This window comes from Hippocampus bargibanti, linkage group LG19 (genome assembly GCF_051943395.1).
Source record: "Hippocampus bargibanti isolate YZ-2025 linkage group LG19, ASM5194339v1, whole genome shotgun sequence".
Lineage (NCBI taxonomy): Eukaryota > Metazoa > Chordata > Actinopteri > Syngnathiformes > Syngnathidae > Hippocampus > Hippocampus bargibanti.
In genome coordinates, this window is record NC_142752.1 from 12,256,105 (window position 1) to 12,271,464 (window position 15,360).

A 15,360-nucleotide genomic window follows, 5' to 3' on the forward strand; every position below is an offset into this window, starting at 1 on the left:
CCTCTATTGAGCCAAGCCACATGATCACGTTACAAAAAAATGTCATAGAACGCCACCAAATAAAAAAGAATACTGGTCACTGCCATTTCCCGTGATAATATGTCATGTTTTACAACAACAACAAAAAAACTAAACAAAAAAATAACCCGGTTTTCTAAAGGGGAGCATAAAATATATTACTTTTTTTTCTACGTTTTACAAGTTTACCATGACCCCAGAGCACAGGTGTCAAAGTCAAGGCCAAATTTGACCTGCCACATCGTTTTATTCGGCCCACGAAAGCAAATCAAGCATGTCAAGTGCCACGATGCTTGCTAAAGTCCGAACTAAAATTTAAAATTGTCCCCTGTAAACCATAATAACTGTCAATCATTATATTTTACTTTGTCAGAGATGTTTTTTCGGATACTGTGAACAAAGGCTAAAACACAGGAAGATTGTCTTTTACTGCCGGCACGGGACGCAGCTATTCATGATCGATGGCCAACTTCTGCAACCCTCTGCTAAGCTATTTATTGAGAGTGCAGTGATACATTGGTTTACGAACCCCTTGGCTTACAAACTTTTCGGTTTACGAATGTTGAATTTATGAAAATTTTACCTTGTCATACAAACTTTACCTTGGCATACGAACTTTTTTCATACACGGAGCTGCCTCAACGAGTGATGTGTCATTCGCGAACGAGCCCGTTCCTCTTACAACAAAATGGCTGCCGACTGTTTTTGTCCTCTATTCCCCGCCCCCAGTCTTCGGTTAAAGCCACATGATTGGTCAAGAACGCAGCAGTGAGGAGGGGTGGTTTAAACATTAAAGAGACAGGCAGATGACAGTGAGAGAGTTTCAACTTTGATACGACAGAGAGTGACAAAATTGATAGAAAACAGTGAAATTTGGACTCATTTCAACTTTGATAGAGTATAGACTGCAAGGTTAAAATATCCGATCAATCAGGCTCCACAAACAACCCACACAAGCCATCTGTACACTTGATGCAAAAAGCTATCAACCCAGCTAAACAGAATGCAATTGATGAGGAATTAGGTAAAATTATCACAAAGCACCTGCAAGGGATCATTCCTCAAGATGGTGAAAGAAGAAGGTTACGTTCCTCATCAAGTGTTTAATGCTGATGAAACCGGCCACTCCATTCCATCGACCATCACAAAGGTAAATAAAACTACATTATTATATAATACAGTTTATTTCTTTAATTATAATACCATAGCACATTTATTATACATAAAATAAGGTATATTTTATGTAGTTTTAAGGCTTAGAAAATTAGAAAGTAGAAAATGATGTTTTATGTGGACCTGGGAACGGATTATTCTCATTTTAGTGGTTTCCTATGGGAAATTATTTTTGGGGATACACACTTTTCACCTTACACACTCTTTCTGGGAACCAATTAAGTTCGTAAGCCAATGTATCACTGTATTCATATTCCATCACTACCGAATGTCTCAAAGAGGCGGCGGCGGCGCCAACCGCGGGCTCGACACGGCGTTCTTGTTGCGGCGATCCTGCGCGCCCTAGCGCCGACGCTCGACCCACTTCGGCTGTAGTCCTCATCAGTTGACCCCCCCCCCCTTCTCGTCACGGCTGTCTCAATCTGTCTGTCTCAGTCCCGACACCCATCTCCCTCGGCTCAATTCCTGGCCCCATCGCGACCGGTGTCGGTGGACACTACCCCTTCCGGTGCCATCACATGATCGACTGCTGTGCGAGAGTGAGATGCTGGCTAGCGCGTTGCTGTGCCAGGCGTTGAATTAAAATTTAAAAAATAGAGTCTGGCGGTCTTTGACGTAAGTACGAGTGGTTGTAAGTTGCGCCGGTCGTAAGTCGGATGTTACCTGTATTAAATTGTACCGCATTATAAGATGCAATCTTCACTAGATAGAACTATGCTCAAAGAAATGCCAACAGAACACAACAGTAAGCAACCGCTCCCCCAACCTTTGATCAGGGACCTATCAGAGCAGAGGTCTGCCACCGCTACCTCTGTCTATTCGGGATATATATAGGGCCAGAGTTACCAGCACAACTTTAGTTCGCTGATGAAGCTCTTCGGATGAGGAGCGAAACCCCCGACACCTTCAAAGAAGGACAGATGATGGCTGAAGAAACCTTGTCTTCGATGGACCACTCCTGTACGACTGAGAGCCTACACAGAAAAATCTTCTTAACAGTCACTTTTCAGCAAACAAACTAAAAAAGTTAGTTTCGTATACATTTGACACATTCGGTTTATTGCTATGCTTTGGATAGGGATACATTTGAATATATTTCCCCATTCCAACAAACACAACAATCAACTCCTGGCTTGCTGTGTTTCTCTGTGTTTCAGTGGAACTGGAAAGACGCATCGACTTTGAGCTGCGGGAGGGCATGGTGGAGAGCCGCTATTGGTCAGCGGTGACCTCTCATACAGCTTATTGGTGCTCTTGTGATGTGGCCCTTTTCCTCTTGACATTTATGTATCGACCCCTAGATCCTCTTGAGACTGCTGAGGACAATACAGATGCCTCGTAAAATAAACAAACAAACAAACAAAACAACCAAGAGAAAAAAAACATTGAACACATACGGCATGGGCTAGTCAATTCATACATTTGTGAAAAAAGAAAATAAGCAGTCTATTCCCATTCTCGTTTGCTGTTTTAATACAAAATGATCTTAAAATGGCACCGATTACATACAGGTACAATTTTATACACCTTACACATTACGATGTCTAAAATGCCAACATTTTCACCCTTAATCTTTGGTAATACTATTCAGTCAATACGTATTGATTTTCAATTTAGTTTTTTTTACGTCATGGCTTTGAATATAGAAATGTAAATATTTATATTTATTTGTTTATTCAGCATGAAAATGACTGTTATCAAATGAATTGAAACTGAATTGACAGTGACACTCATACAAGCATTCACATGCATACATGCAGGCATACACAGACACACACACAACAATAGCTTGATGTGTCCCAGTTTACACGCTCAAACCTTAATGTGACCTTTGACATAAGGGGCAGACTGTCCCCAAAGCCTTCTCCTAGGACCACTTTCCATAATTTCCTCTTCACGATCTTTTGCTGCAACCATTTCTCCTTTTTTTATGTTTGTGCGGTTTTCCTTGTTGAACATTCCGGTATGTACAGTGATACCTTGGCTTACAAATTTAATTGGTTCCCAGGCAGAGTTTGTAAGGTGAAAAGTGTGTATCCCAAAAATTAATTTCCCATAGGAAACCATTAAAATGAGAATAATCCGTTCCCAGGTCCCCATAACACAGGGGTCGGGAACCTATGGCTCGCGAGCCATATATGGCTCTTTTGATGATTGCATATGGCTCTCCGGTAAATCTGAATTCATATTCTCGCTTTTTTTCTGTTCATTTTCTGTTGGGGCTGCAGTTGGCGGAAAGCGCAATTTTGATTGGATGACACTGACCTAGGTTGGCAGAAAGCGCAATTTTAACTGGATGATACTGGCCGTCAGTTGAAACAGGTAAACGCCCCTTTAAATGAGCCCGACGAGTAAAAAAAAGTACACTTCAGCTTGATTGCACCCTTAAATTCGCCTTTGTGGAGAAAAAAGGTTCTGATTTTAATTTGCAATGAAACAATACCATCGATGAAACAGTTGAATGTTAGTGACATTTTAACAAGCCCCATGTTAACGTTAGCATCAATATACTTCTGTGAGAAGTACGTTGAACAGCAAGTGTGGAAACTAATGAGCCGTGCGCAGGCTAGCTAGCAGTAACTTTGCGTATGGAGCCGGCAAGTTGACTTTCATTCTGATCGTGTGGCTGGATTTTTACCAATCATGAGGAACAGAAAACCATTCATGTTCACAGTGAGTACTATCACAAAGTTATTTTAAATAATACATTCTGACATTTTGTTGAAAAGTGGCGTGTTGTGGCTCTCACTGAAAAACATTTCTAAATATTTTACTTTCATGGCTCTCTTTGTCCAAAAGGTTCCCGACCCCTGCCATAAAACATCATTTTCTACTTTCTAATTTTCTAAGCCTTAAAACTACACAAAATATACCTTATTTTATTTATATATAATAAATGTGTTATGGTATTATAATTAAAGAAATAAACTGGACTGTATAATAAAGTTGTTTTATTTATCTTTGTGATGGTCGTTGATGGATTGATGGAATGCAGTGGCCGGTTTCATCAGCATTAAACACTTGTTGAGGAACGTAACCTTCTTCTTTCACCATCTTGAGGAATGATCCCTTGTAGGTGCTTTCTCTGAGATCATTTTACCTTGTTCCTCATCAATTGTGTTCTGTTAACTTGGGTTGATAGCGTTTTGCACCAAGTGTACAGATGGCTTGTGTGGATTATTTGTGGAGCCTGATTGATGGGATATTTTAACCTTGTAGTCTACACTGCCTTTGAACTATCAAAGTTGAAATGAGTCCAAATTTCACTGTTTTCTATCATTTTTGTCTCTCTCTCTCTCTCTCTCTCTCTCTCTCTCTCTCTCTCTCTCTCTCTCTCTCTCTCTCTCTCTCTCTCTCTGTCGTCTGCCTGTCTCTTTAATGTTTAAACCACCTCCCCTCACTGATGCGTTCTTAACCAATCACGTGGCTTTAACGATGACTGGGTGCGAGGAATAGAGGACCAAAATAAGCCGCCTGCCATTTTCCTGTCAGGAGAACGGGCTCGTTCGCGAACGACACATCATTCATTGTGGCAGCTCCGTGTGTATCCCGAAAATAGTTTGTATGCAAAGGTAAAATTTTCCTAAATTGAACGTTTGTAAACCGAAAACTTTGTAAGCCAAGGGGTTCGTAAACGGAGGTATCACTGTATATATATTTTTTAGAGATGGGGTAATATTCTGAGAAAAAAAGTCGCAAATTTGCTAGTTTCAAACTCGCAAATTTGCTAGATTTAAAGTCAGAAATTTGCTAGATTTAAAGTCACAAATTTGCTAGATTTAAAGTCACAAATTTACTATATTTAAACGTTAGAAAAACGTTTCGAAGTTTGAGATCACATCATTCGGTCGTGCGGTGGGTTAGCGTTAGCAGCCTTGTGAGACGAGATAATTTGCAGAACAGAAGTGGGTACCTGTGGAATTGCAGTTATGGCGTAATTCATTTATTTTATAAGGTTTTCATGGCCTAACTACATACAAAATGTAAATACTTTTGGCCGCGACTGAGTTCACGACACCGCCTTTTCAAACTCCGGATAGAAATCACAATATTGTGATTCTTTGCCAAGACTTGAAGGAGCTCTTTGTTACTAAACCCAATCTCAAAGTAACAACTGATTAGCTCGTCCATTTCAGCAGGAACGTATCCGTCAGCTACAGAAGCACATTAGGCTGCTAAGCATTAAGTTGCTAACCGAATGATGTATCTCAAACTCCTATAGTTTTAGAACTATTTGAATCATATTCATAACTGGATGTGGAACAAGAAAGCATATTCTCCGAATCTGAAGCCATTGTTTTGATTCACCAGCAATTCAAGACGTCTTGGCGTGACGTCACGAACTGGGGGCGGGACTTTCTGAAAATGCCCAATTCGCAGCTGAATTTTTTGCAGATTTTGGACACTTTAAGTCAATTTTATTGGTGTTTTGCATTTGAATAAAAATATCATACTGCGTGTTTTGGGTATTTGAAATGCTCTAAAATATTTTTCTGATGTCAGTTTGGAAACAAAAAAGTGACGTCGGTTGTCGGTTTGAATCTAGCAAATTTGTGACTTTAAATCTAGCAAATTTATGACTTTAAATCTAGCAAATTTGCTAGATTCAAACTTGCAAATGTTTGACTTTTTTTTTCTTAGAATAATAACCCATCTCTAAAAAAATGTGTCATTGTCACTTAAATATATTTCAACCTGGCCCTAATGCTCTCTGTACTGTCGTTTATTAAAAAAAGGCAAAGAAAAAAAGCATTTTTTACATTTTTTGGCCATTTTCCGAATTTCTGTGAATTCATTCTGAATGACAAACTGACTTTCTTTACCGTCCTTACATATTTGTTGGGTGTGCCTGTATTTAACTCAAAAATGTGTCCACTACAGTACCAGGGTTTTTGTCATTGTCACTTAAATTCTCGGACCCACAAAATATTGAGTTTTTGTACTACATAAACATTCAATACAGCTTTAAAAACCTTAGACTCTCTTTTATCATAAAAAAAGTTAATTCCTAAATTATGTGGGTCAGGAGTTAGATGAGCTTGAAATGGGGACAGCTGTCCAAAAGACAATGTAATACATACATATTGGTTTATATAGCGCTTTAACAATAGCTAAAGCTGGAACTAAGCGCTAATATGGAAAAAAAGATGAATGCTGCCACTTGTGGAAGAGAAAAAAGATTGGCAGAGGTCTGGCCAGTGCTTTATCGGCACCCAAGCAAGAAAAAACAAAACCCAAACAAATTCGGAAATGGCGCTCTACGTCATATTTTCAAAACCTGAACAAATTCAGGAATGGCAGTGAATGAGTAATGGAATGTATTTTCCGGTATTTTCTCCAAAAACAGATTGTGTTGGATCCGATCATTCATTCATTTTCCGAATTGTTTTATCCTAACTAGAGTCGCGGTGATCCAGGTGTCTTCGGGCAGCAGGCAGGGAACGCCATGAGCTGGTTGCCAGCCAATCGAAGGGCACACAGACAAAAAAACATTCACACTCACAGCTAGTTAATACAGATGGACTTTATTTGAATGTCAACTATGCCATAGTACAGTATTGAATGAACGCTGGCGCGTGTGGCTGCCGCTGCTCACCCACAGAAAAAAAGCTTATCCTGTGACCGTAAAGTGACCATGAGAGTTTTGAAATGCGTTTATAAATGAAATTTATTATTATTATGAGTGTCTGAAACCCATGGCAAAAAGCTAGCGGCTACCCGGGCAGACAACTCTGAAAAGTTGCCTGCCCGGCCATAAAGTTGCCTGCCCCATTTTTCATATCTTGAAACACAAAAGGACAACTAATCGCAAAAAACAAACCCATTGTTGCGAAGTATAAATGTTTTTTTAATTAAGGAAGTACCTACCACAAATGCTTCCTTGCTTAATTTTTGGTAAATATCCCTTGCTGAAGATTTTGCTCCATTTGTCATCATGGTGCACAATGCAATGAACAATGCAATGTTTGCATTGCGTTGTGTGCTCAAAGCCACGTGGAGTCCTCTTTCTAAGTGGCTTTCAAAACTCTCGAGTACACTTTTCAGTCACGGTATAGTCCGAAGTACGAAACAGGCTTCTGATTGGCTGCCAGTGCCGAGTATGCAAATTGCCAAACCTAAAAAGTGTCCTTGAGAGTTTTGAAAGCCGCTTAAAAAGAGGGGTGCACGTGGCTTGTAGCGGGTTGCTTGTAGCTTTTGCTTTATTGAATAAAACAAACGTTTGATTTGAAAGTTGAATTTGAAAAAAATCTTTTTTTTTCCTTGAAGTTGTCGGCCACCTGGGCCGAGACATTTTGAAAGTTGTACGCCCGACGTAAAAGTTGTACTCCCCAGGCCTCTGGGCAGAAGTTGTTATTATTATTATTATTATTATTATTATTATTATTATTATAGTAATAGATGATGTCCCCTTTCCCCCCCGTGTTTACAACTCATTTCGTGTCCTGTCCTGTTTTCACTCTGTGTGCCAACGTTTGTGCATAGCTGTGTCCGAATACGCTGACTGGAGAGGGGCACCAAAAACAATTGATTCAGCTGTAAAATAACTCAGCCATAAATCATATTTAAAAACTTTTTTTTTTCTCCAGCTGTGAGACTGCCAAGTCACAAAAGCCCTTTAAAAAACTGTGATCCCTTTAACCTGATTTCAAAAAGCCAGTTTTGTATTGACATGATAGTGCATGACATTGGCTGAGCGGTTTGAGCTGACCAAATGTTCTTCATATTCTCAGTGACTAATACAAACTGTAGATAAATACGAGAGAATCTAGACACAAAACCTAGTGGGACCATGTTGACTGTGATTGTGGATCTGACATGGTGAGGCTTCTCCCGCACGACCACATGTCCACTTTTGTTTCACACATAAGGTAATTGCGCTTGCTAGCAAAACTGTTCATTGGTTTTATATGCTATCTAGCTGGCTATCTATTAGCTATATGGCTATCTAGCTGGCTGACTTTCTAGCTAGCTATCTGTTAGGTATCTGGCTGGCTGGCTCGCGATCTCGCTGGCTATCTAGCTGGCTGGTTATCTAGATAGCTAACTTAGAAATCTATGAGCTAGCTAGCTCACTTTCTCTCTATTTGGGTTACTTCCGGGTTGTGTGAACGCTGGCGTGTGTGGCTGCCGCTGCTCATCCACAGAAAAACCTATCCTGTGACTGTAAAGTGACCTTGAGAGTTTTGAAAGGGGCTTATAAATGTGTCCATGTTATGGTCACTCGAATTACAGGACCCACATAATATTTAATTTTAGGACTGCATCAACATTCATTCAGCTATATATTTGCTATCTCGTTGTACTAAATTCATCCTGTCTACTTGATAACTAATGTGAAGCAGATTCCTTACTTACAGACAGTGTATTGTCGGTGTTCAAATACCTGACATGTTTCGGCGACTACTTCCGCCTTCGTTCGTTCGACGAAGGCGGAAGTAGTCGCCGAAACATGTCAGGTATTTGAACACCGACAATACACTGTCTGTAAGTAAGGAATCTGCTTAACATTATTTGCTATCTATTTGCTATTTATTAACTTGCTAGCTAGCTATTTAGCTGGTTATCTGGCTGGCGAGTTAGCTATTTAGCTGTGTTTCTATTAGCTATTAAACTATTAGGCTGGCTAGCTGGCTTATTATTATTATTATTATTAAGTCCAAGTCCAAGACGTCCAAGATGGCGCCCGAGTAGGCAGCTGTCAGCAAGTGCTCCCATGGGCCTTGCTTTTTTTGGTTTTTTTTGTCTTGTTTTTGTGTTTTATTTTGTCACTTTGTGTTGTTGTGCATCGTGTGGAACTGATACAGATTGTTTTTCAGCATTTTTGACCACGACATTCATCAAGGAGGAGACTGTGCTGAGTGGTTGCGCCTTTTCGGCAGCATGAATATGCCAGTACTGTTTTTGAATGGGAGGAATGTCTGTGCCATTCGACTGTCATCGCTGAACACATCTGGGGCGATTGTGCTTTTTTTGCGGCTGTAATGGGCAGCATCTTCACAGACCCGCTTTGTTCAGTTGAAAGGTCGGTGCTGTTGGACAGTCTGCGGCTGGATGGATACATGGCTCGAGGAGCCCGCGATAAGAAGAAAGGAGCATCAGCGCAGAGCGCCGATGCGTATGTGGAACTGTCGCGGCTTGGAATTGAAGCGGATTTATGTGGGACAGGAGATGTGAGACAATCTCTTTTCGTCAATGGATGCTACAGCTGCGTGTTTGCTTTCAACATTTAGCTTGTAGTCGACGTGCACATTCCACCATGATGTCCCTGATCCACTGGTGAAGAGATGCTTGGATCCTCTCCTCTTTCATCTGGAACTGCTTCGTGTAACAAAGAGGGTACAGAAAGTGCTTAAGAATGAATGACTCTCTGTGTCTTTGTGTTGTCATGTTATCAAGACGGCGCCGCGAGAGTGGCTGCCTTTCCAACAGCTCCTGTATTTTGTTTTTCTACTTTCATTCCTTTCATAACTTTGCTGCCATGAAATGTAAATTTCTCCACTGCGAGACTAATAAAGGCAAATTCAATCCAATTATTATTACAATCATCGTACCTATTCATCTCGTACTGTGTTCTACGGGCAGTCAGCTGATCTGATTTGCCAAGTCACACACTTCCACATCCGAAATAATAATAATAATACATTTTATTTCTAAGCACCTTTCAAAATTCTCAAGGTCACTTTACAGTTACAGGAGACATTTTTTCTGTGGGTGAGCAGCGGCAGCCACACGCGCCAGCGTTCACTCAACCCGGAAGCTAGCTAGCTAATAGCTAGTTAATATCTAGCCATCTAGAGACAGCTGACGAATAGACAGCTAGCTAGATAACCATCGAATGCCAATCAGTCAGATATCTAACCTACTAGCTGGCTAGCTAGCTAGCCATCTATTTGCTGTCTATTAGATATCTAACCAATCATCCAAGCATGCCTTTCTCCGCCTTTTCATTTTGGAACGCAATGATAACATTGTATTATCACTGATCATGAAGGTAATCCCCCCCCCACCCCGTTCCATTTTTAAAATGTGAAGTGGCCAAATGTTCGTGAGTTTCCAACACTATTCTAACAACATGTGAATTTCAACATTAGCGCAGAGCACGACACTAGAAAATACACTTTTATTAAATTAGATTTTTTTTCTCAAAGATTAAGTACGAAGTCAATGGGGTGGTCAATCATCAACATAATGTTGTGTCACATTATCTGTTATTTATTTTGTTGTTTTGACTTCAAGATGGCGCCGCACGAGTGGCTGCCTTTACAGCAGCTCCTGTATTTTGTTTTTCTACTTCTTCCTTTCTTTTCCTCTTCCTTTCATCACTTTCTTTCACTATCTGGCTGGCTATCTAGCTAGCTATCTGTTAGCTGTCTGGCTATCTAGTTGGCTATCTGGCTAACTATCTATTACCTATGTATTAGCTAGCTAGCTTTCTATCTTTTTGCTTTCTATTTGCTATCTATTAGCTAACTGGCTGGCTGGCTATATATTAGCTGTCTGGCTATGTAGTTAGCTATATGACTAACTATCTATTAGCTATGTATTAGGCTGGCTAACTATCTATTAGCTATCTATTAGCTCACTAGCTTTCTAGTTGCTATCTATTAGCTAACTGGCTAGCTGGCTGGCTATCTAGCTAGCTATGTATTAGCTGGCTGGCTATCTAGTTCGCTATCTGGCTAACTATCTATTAGCTATGTATTATCTCACTAACTTTCTATCTATTTGAGTTATTCCGGGTTGAGTGAACGCTGGCGCATGTGGCTGCCGCTGCTCACCCACAGAAAAACGTACCCTGTGACTGTAAAGTGACCTATTTATTATTATTATTATGATGATGATGATGATCAAAAGCCTGGCAGATCAAGCAGGGTAATGTGTAATCTTTCGTTGCCCTGTTTGCTCATTCCATTGATCACTCCGGATTTAAAAAAATGGTGTCATGCATTTGTTCATTTAGTAAAGAAGATGATATTTCAGAGGCTGTTTAGGACAGTCTTACCTCTCACAGCTGCTGCGGATTGCCCGAATGTTTTTATCCCAAACCGATACTTATGCATTGTTCACATCAGATTTAAAATTTGAATAAGAAACAGCAGATACAAATCAAATAATAAATGCGGCGCTAGGTTCATTTATTGTGCAGCATGCGTGCTAGTTCATTGTTGTAAACCTGAAATGTTGTATTTTGAAACCGTCCTTTCCCAAAGACCCCTTGTACAATAGCGTTTTTCATTTCAACCAATTATGTCATACTTCTTTTCAACATCATCTTGAACTGACTGAAATTGATACCTTTAACAAATTTATTTCCATTAAAAAAATTCCAAGGATTTGCATCTTGGTCTCCGTTTATTCATTTAATTTATTGTAGTTACAGTTTCCTTTCTGGCACCGTTCTGAATTTGGGTAAGTCATTGTCAGAGATGTTCGATCGGATACAGTGAACGAAGGCTCGGACCCAGAAATATTGTCTTGACTGCCGGCAGGAGACGCAGCCATTCACGACAGACGCCTGAATTCTGCAGCCCTCTGCCAAGCTATTTATTGCGAGTATGTGCAAATTTAAAGGACAACCAACGTCTCTGGACAAGTTGTGTCAATAATTTGTAAAATCGCTTCAAATGACTTCTACTGAGCGTATTTTACAAAGATTCCACCGCATATAGCTATATTTTACGTTTTAAGACTCGTGCTGAATATTCCGGAAGTCTTGTTTTTGAGTTGGTGACGAGTCCTCACCCTACGTCACTGAAGGAACGCCCCTGACTGAGAAAGGACATACCTTGCATCACCTCAATGCATTTTGTGGTACTTTGTTTGGTCTGAAAACTTCGTCTTGATCCGTGTTGATGGCGAAATTAGAAGGAAAACACATAAATAACGCAACGATGAATCGTTGTATGTGACACCGAGACGACTCTTTGATATTCGTTGACGAAAATTCCAAGCTGAAAGATAAACCTATTTCCAACAGAGCTCTGCCGCCGTCTTCTGCATTTTCTGTGACACTACACATCAGTCTTGATCGCTCAAAATGACTCTGAAGACCTTCTTTAATCGATTGCAAACATTTATACTTTCCTCTTCAGAACTATTTGAATCATATTCATAACTGGATGTGTATTAAGAGAGCATATTCTCCGAATCTGAAGCCATTGTTTTGATTCTCAAGCAAGGCAAGACGTCTTGGCGTGACGTCACGAACTGGGGGCGGGACTTTCTGAAAATGCCCAATTCGCAGCTCAATTTTTTGCAGATTTTGGACACTTTTAGTAATTTTTATTGATGTTTTGCATTTGACGACAAATATCAGCCTGCATGTTTTGGGTATTTTAGATGCTATAAAACGTTTTTCTGATGTCAGTTAGGAAACAAAAAAGTGACGTCGGTTGTCCTTTAAGTGATACATTAGTAAAACATAGTTTTCTTGATTAGAATACCACACCCCTGGAACGTTCTGAGTGCGAACAGCTGTAAGCAATAAAACATTGTCTCTTCCATGAACTGATAAATTTGTAACCTGGCTAATGAGCTCTTCCTGTGAAGGAGTTTTAAGTCGTAAATTGCTTCGGCCAAATCCTAAATTCTGTCCAAGGCCAGATCTCCTAGATGAAGATGACATTTTAACTTGCAGTGTCTGTTGACCTGATTGACCCCAGGTTGTTTGTGCTTCAATTGTGTATTCGAGTCACACATGTTGACTAAGCATATAACAGCATGCAACTTTTAAATATGATAACTTCTTATTATCCATCATTAATGTTTAATCCGCTCCACATATTACATATAGAGGGCACAACAAATTAATGAATTACTAGTTTTCAAATTTGAAGTCAAAATTAATTACTGTTATAATGATGTCATGGTGTCAAAAGAAATGTTAAATAATTTCTTGTTTTTTGGATTTTCGATTGGATTGGATTGGATATGCCTTTATTAGTCTCACAGTGGAGAAATTTACATTTCACAGCAGCAAAGTGATGAAAGGAATGAAAGTAGAAAAACGAAATACATGAGCTGCTGGAAAGGCAGCCACTCTCGCGGCGCCGTCTTGAAGTCAAAAGAACAAAATTTTGAATAGGAAAAAGGTGCACATTTCTCCCCATCCAAAACAGTAGAGTCGGGCAACCGCTAATTGTCTCTGAGAAGGTGATTGCAACCACCTGGGAATGGCCAATTGCCGTGGGGACCTGATTGGCCAGAAGCTCAGGTGAACCACCTTTAAAACCAGACTGAGGAGGGAGAAAGGACAGCCTGGAGAGCAGTGTTACCTGTGGTCTACCGAAAAATGACATCCACCACGACTTCATATAAAGAGAACTCAAAATATCCTTTCTGGATCTAGCTGTGTGAACTTTTATCATTTTTTCCACCTGCTTGCTGTCTCGCCGCTAAACAAATGATGAGAAGGTTTCATCAGCCGTCATCTGTACTTCTTTGAAGGTGTCGGACGTTTCGCTTCTTATCCAAGAGGCTTCGTCAGCCAACTAAAATTTGCTGGTATTTTTGGCACAATATATATCCCTACTCTGTACAGACGTGTCGGTGCCAGGCTATGATAGGTGCCTGCTCTCAGGTTGGGGGGCGCAGAGGACTACTCCCTGCGGCTCTACTGATTACTTCTATTGTCCTGACTGATTAGTTCTATTGTCCTGCCTGAGTATGGGTTCTACGAGAGGCCTGATAGCCCCATTTGCACTGGTATCACCTCATCAGCATAACTAAGGCTATGTTGCCTAAGCAGTCTGTTGTACGAACGATCCAAATTAAACCTATTTTCTTTCGCTACGATTTTAACCACATTGTCGTCAAATGAGTGGTTGCTAGCTTTTAGGTGCATATGTACTGCCGATTGAGGCCCACTAGTATTATCCCTGCAATGTTGATAAAGTCTTTTATTGAGAATTTTAGTCTCCCCGATATTGCCCTTTACAATTTTCATTTTTACAGTTTATTGAGTAAACTACATTACTTTTTTTTTCATTTGGCATCGATGGACCAGTCCTATACGACTGAGAGCTTTTACAGAAGTACTGTTATTATTGTTTAAATGGGACAATTTGAAATTAAGGGTCCGGCTTTTGGAAGCATCATGGAATTTCACAAATTTAATTTGCCTTCGCGGGCCGAGTAAATTCATGTGCCAGGTCAGATTTGGCCCAGAGCCTTGACTCTTACAGCTGTGTTGTAAACTCTCTCCTGGAGTCACCGCCGGCCTTGAAAGGGTTAATTACACTTCACATTAATTACGTCCTTCTGTCCTACTAATTGTGAGAGGCATCATCAGGCATTTCTAATATTTGGAGAAGGACGTTTGAAATTTACGATACCACTTTAAAGGACAACAGACACCATTTTTTGTTTCCTAACTGACATCAGAAAAACGTTTTATAGCATGGATGAGAAGGGATATATAAATAGGGCCGATACGACCAGTCAGACTTTAGTTCGCTGACGAAGCCTCTTGGATAGGAGGCGAAACGTCCGAAACCTTCAAATTTGTACAGATGACGGCTGAAGAAACCTTCTCATCGATGGACCACTCCTGTACGACTGAGAGTTTACACAGACGTTTTATAGCATGTAAAATACCCAAAACACGCAGGCTGATATTTTCAGTCAAATGCAAAACACCAATAAAAATGAGTTAGTGTCCCATAACGACTTCAAAATGACCTCGGAGATGCACCGTTTCGGAAGGTCCCGCCCCCTTGTTCGTGACGTCACGCCAGGACGTCTTGCCTTGCTCTGGAATCGAAACAATGGCTTCAGATTCGGAGAAGATGCTTTCTTGCTACTCATCCAGTTATGAATTTGATTCAAATAGTTCTGAAGAGGAAAGCATAAATGTTTGCAATCGATTAAAGAAGTCCTCCCGTGTCAATTCGAGCCGTCAGGACTCCAATGTAGCATCTCAGAAAATGCACAAGATGGCGCCCAAGCTCCGATGGAAATGGGCTGATTGTCTGCTGGGAATTTGTGTCAACTAGTATCAAATAGTAAGTAGTCTTGGTGCAACACACAACGATTCACCATCGCGTTATTTATGTGTTTTCCTTATAATTTCGCCATTTACACGGATCAACACGAAGTTTTCAGACCAAACAAAGTACCCAAAATGCATTATGTGTCGCTTTCTCGGTCAGGGGCGTTCCAGACGTGACG

At 40.4% G+C, this 15,360-nt stretch overlaps 1 protein-coding gene across 2 annotated transcripts in view; it reads left to right on the forward strand.

Moving 5' to 3' along the window:
* The window catches only part of ddhd1b (DDHD domain containing 1b), a 51,693-nt gene extending 43,207 nt beyond the window's left edge, over positions 1–8,486 (forward strand). For both annotated transcript variants that reach the window (XM_089022147.1, XM_089022148.1), the window contains exon 13: positions 2,349–8,486. In XM_089022147.1, coding sequence (XP_088878273.1) covers positions 2,349–2,533 — 185 coding nt within the window. In that variant the 3' untranslated portion in view covers positions 2,534–8,486. The remainder of the gene's footprint in view (positions 1–2,348) is intronic.
* Positions 8,487–15,360: the final 6,874 nt, after the last annotated feature.